Source organism: Charadrius vociferus, unplaced genomic scaffold, assembly GCF_000708025.1.
Source record: "Charadrius vociferus isolate BGI_N301 unplaced genomic scaffold, ASM70802v2 scaffold917, whole genome shotgun sequence".
Classification (NCBI taxonomy): Eukaryota; Metazoa; Chordata; class Aves; order Charadriiformes; family Charadriidae; genus Charadrius; species Charadrius vociferus.
The window spans coordinates 278,712-283,443 of NW_009649175.1; the positions used below are offsets into that span (position 1 = coordinate 278,712).

Here is a 4,732-nt window from a genome sequence, read left to right on the forward strand (position 1 = left end):
AAGATTTAGGCAAGTAATTCACCTTGTCCTCAAGGAAGCATTCACTGCTACAAAGCTAAAAGGCAGATCACACAAAATAAGGGTACACCTAAGTAGTTAGTCTTTCCACAGTTTTAATAAAGTCAGAATTTCTGGGATTGTGACCTTGTGCACACAGAGCTACTCGGCTACACCCAATGATTTCTCTTACCTGCCTTTAAGTTCATCACCCTCAAAAGAACTTGATCACCAGCTGTACTGAGATTGTACCTTGAAGAATCTTAAATCCACAGGTGACCCAGCACAAACACGTGCCACCACTTGCAGGAAAACACACCCTGTCAGCTGTTCCTCATGACAAATTTCAACTCTTCCATGTTTCAGAGGGAGCTAGTCCGTAAACTTGAGAATCTTTTCCTGTTCACCAAATTCTACTTTGCTAGGAGCACCTGATAATAAGCTGCCTGCATCTGACAGTTCACTGACAAACTTTATGCCATTTTGGCGAGTTTTATGTCAGGACATTCAATTAGGAAGCTCTTGCTATTCCTAATTCTTTGGGATAGTTCCTCTGAAGATCCTAGCACAAGGTATGAAATTCTTAGAAGGCACTTGCAACTTTCCAACCGTGTCTACTTATGCTATTCCATCCTGATACCTGGTACAAAACCTAGTTTTGAAGCACCAATCACCTTTAGACAGAGCCAGCATAGCAAGTGCAGTACGCAATACCCCACAGTTAGCATGCCTAATTTTCCATCACCTCCAGGATCATTCTGAGGGTCTCTACATCCATAAATTGCCAGAATGCCTTCAGTCAACTAGAGAGAATGTGTGATAGTGATTCATTAAGAGACAATGAATAAATGCAACTTCCCACATAGATTCCTAATATGCAGCTATCTTCTTATCTGTTGATACTTAACGGCTGTAACCAATTTATCCATTGAAATTTATACCACTTAGGAGAAAGGAACACACCCGTCCAGCAGAGTCAGTAAGCTATTTCAAAACAGAATTTCATACTTTATGATAGCCAGCAAAGATTCACCCAGGTAATGGCAATAGAGATAACTACAACCACCTGGTTGGTATACTTTATAAACTTTCCTACCAGAAATTATTAAAGCACCCAGGAACTGCAGCAGTACAGAATCCCTTTGGTTTCCATTTGGGATCTTATGCACCAGGTCAACAGCTAATCTCCAACTGCGCAGTCCAGAGACGTCAAAGACCTGCTGACTCACCTGCAGACTACTTAATGCTCATAGTTTTGTGACAAAGTATCTGTGCAAGACAGTAACTAGAATGAGAAAGGACTCCTTAGCTTCTGAATTAAGAAAAGGACAGTGGTACTTCTATAAACAGGAAGAAAATAAACCTAGTAATTGCCAATAATACTAATTATTAACCAGCCAGTGTGTTTCAACATAAAAAAAGGAGTCTTATTGCCAAGTTTTACCTTGGTTCTACAGGGGCAGGTAAGCAGATCTGAGGGGAAGGAAAGGAAAAGAAGGTATAGGAATGTGGGAGATAGGTAAAGCCCAAAGGGATATTACTGGCCAGAAGACTCCTGCAGGTTTACTTGCAAAAACAGAAACTGAAAAACTGGGACTTGTATAGTGTTTGACGAAACAGGAGCAAAGAAGAAAAAGTGACTTCAAAAATAGGCCCTGGCAGACAGCAGTAATTTATATTAAGTACCCACTTCAAAATACTTTAGGAGGTCAAGCACCTCAAGATTATACAATAGCACACCAAGGATCTGTATTTTCACCTTTTCAGGTGTTGCATTAGTCTTTCAGTTGTCACCAACTTTACTGATGTAATAAAACTAGAATTACCTAGACAATGGAATATATAAAGACACACAAATCTACCATTAAAAATTTTAAACCTCTATACACTTAAAAATAACCAGTAAGAAGTATGAGCAGTTGTTGTGGGTATTCAGACCAGTAATATTTACTGTACAAATCAAAGAAAAATAGATTTAGATAAATGAGAACTTACATGACCTTTGAGTTAGCTCAGATGCCAGTAGCAGTCTGGATACAGCGACACATAACAGCTAACTTTTCCTGCTTCTGTAACATACCCTTACAGAAGTACATACAGAACCAATAAATATACATAGTACACTAATTGTTGGAAGGAAAAAAAAAAAACACAAACAAACAAACAAAAAAAAAGAAAAACCAACAACATAAGCTTGGGGACTAGGGTTAAGTTAGCAAAAATAGAAAGGCGTTCTTTAAGAACAAATACTGTTCCTGTTTGAGGCAGGTAAATATGAAATAAAGTTACTGAAATTTTCATGTGTAAAGTGATTCGGTGGTTAGCACTTCAGAAAAAAAGTTTAGAAGTTACAGTGCTCAGAAGCAAACACAAGTCTCTACATTGGTATGACAACTAATGTTCTTTACAACTTTTCAACTCCTGAGCAGAATTGCACTACAACTGCTCTACAGAGCAAATAATGAAATATATGTCTCCTGGTTGCCCAAACCATGACCATATAGCTTTGGAAACTCCACTTAAACGCAAGTGAGCGATATCACGTTCTAGATGACAGTGGGTGTTTTTGGGTTTTGTGGTGGTTTTTTTTCTTTTCCTCGTAGCAGTATTTTAAATTTTTTTTTTAGCATGTAAGGCAATTTCTCATTAAACTTTTGATTAAATATGTTTTAACCCATCAGTGATGTGTTAGGTAACTCAATCTCTGCTCTGAACAAAAGACAGGACAGCTTACGTAGAGATAACATCCCCGAAGCAGCATTTTATTTTATTCATTTAATTCCAAAACATTTAATTTAGAAGTCTGGCATCTCAGTCATCCATCTTAACATGGGCTAATATTGACATAGTGTTGTCAGAATACACAGACAACTAAACAGCCAAAGAGTTTACAAAAAATAAATTCATGATTCTTCAAAACAACTGCAAAAGGTTACAAGTATCAAAACTCTTAGGTAGATGCACTGCATTAAAAGAAACTGTGCACATAAGTTAGAGGCAAAAAAAACCAAATTGCTACTGAAACCTCACATTTCAAACAGTTTATTGTAAACTGATGAACAGGGTTGTCATTTCACATCAGCTTCATTGTTTTCATCGAAAAAAATTTGAGGTGGCTAATTTACTTTGCATGCACAAAATGTACTGCTTAACAGAACTGTCAGCTCATTTCAAGTGGAAAAAGATTTAACTGGAATCTAATTATGTTCAAATCACTTTCCATTATTCTTTCCCATATTTTCCAATCAACAGGCAAACTAAAAATGCCTCATTTTCTATGCATCTTTCTGCACTGCTCAAGTGCAACTAAGATAAATAGGGCCAATAAACCAATCAATCCATCAATGCCCATGAAGACTCATCTGAAACTGCTTCTTGATAAAGTGGACAGCAGATCTGAACAGCTGTACAATACAGATATGCTTAGCACTAGATATTTAGTGTGACTGTGGCAAGGAAATATTGGTGATGATGGGGATGGTGAAGTGGATGAAAGAGGGATCAGAGGAAAGCTTTTTAATTATTGCCCTCTCCTGCTTCTTCATCTTGCTGGTCACTCGTCCACAGAGTGAGGTTATCTCGAAGTAACTGCATGATGAGAGTGGAGTCCTTGTAGGAATCCTCGTTTAGTGTGTCCAGCTCTGCTATGGCATCATCAAAGGCTTGTTTGGCTAAAAGGCAGGCCTGCTCAGGAGCATTCTGGATTTCATAGTAGAACACTGAGAAATTGAGTGCCAGCCCAAGCCTAATTGGGTGAGTGGGCTGCATGTGCTCCTTGCTGATTTCAAAAGCCTCTTTATAGGCAGCTTCTGAGGCTTCCACAACACTGTTCTTCTTCTCTCCAGCAGCAACTTCTGCCAAATAGCGGTAGTAATCCCCTTTCATTTTCAGATAAAACACCTTACTCTCATACTGGAAGTCATTGCAGTTCTTGATCAAGTATTTATCTAGCAGAGCCAAAACATCATTGCAGACTGTCTCAAGCTCCTTTTCTATCTTCTCCCTATAGGCTTTAACCTTCTCCAGCTTCTTCTCGTTCCCATCTGCCATAGTTTTCTGCTCTATGCTGCTGATGACACGCCAGGAAGATCGTCGAGCTCCAACTACATTCTTGTAGGCTACAGACAGCAGGTTTCTATCCTCATTTGACAGAGGCTCATTCAGCTCAGTTACCTGAAAATACAGACAAAGATCAAATTTAAAGGGTTTGTCTTAGAGAAGAGCATGCTAACTTCCTTCAATACTTCCACCATGAAGTGCAAGAACCAAAATTCCTTCTAGATCCCAAAATTCCCTCTAGACAGGAGTCAATTTGTAGCACTGAAAGTTTAAATTTGTTTCTGCAGTCAAGACTTAAAAGCGTGAAACCCCCACAGTTCTGTTCTAATGGAACGTGTATTTAGAAGCCATTGCAAAGCACATTCACTGAATAAAAGTGCGTCAGGCTTGCATAATGGAGAAGCATTCACAGAAGGAAGGTTCAGTTTTTTTAGGAAGTCTTTGCTATAATTATGCAGACTACACACTTAGTGATGAATTTAAATGTACCTAGAATAAATACCAGTTTTATGAATCTGGAACACTGCACAGACACTGGAAACTGGTGTAGTTCTTGCATTTCTTTCCCCTGCTGCTTGCTTTCATTCAACAGCAGAGATGGAAGCGCTGCAGTCATTATGCTAAAACTCTGCATAGTACAAATGGAATTAGTGTTTCATAGCATCTTTCAGTCACT

At 38.6% G+C, this 4,732-nt stretch overlaps 1 protein-coding gene across 1 annotated transcript; it reads right to left on the reverse strand.

Moving 5' to 3' along the window:
• Positions 1–2,732: 2,732 nt before the first annotated feature.
• YWHAH (tyrosine 3-monooxygenase/tryptophan 5-monooxygenase activation protein, eta) lies at positions 2,733–4,250 on the reverse strand. Its single transcript, XM_009888566.1, has 2 exons — positions 4,230–4,250; positions 2,733–4,170 (listed from the first exon to the last, which is right to left on the reverse strand). Exons 1-2 carry the CDS (start codon positions 4,248–4,250, stop codon positions 3,514–3,516), a joined length of 678 nt encoding a protein of 225 aa, XP_009886868.1. The 3' UTR covers positions 2,733–3,513.
• Positions 4,251–4,732: the final 482 nt, after the last annotated feature.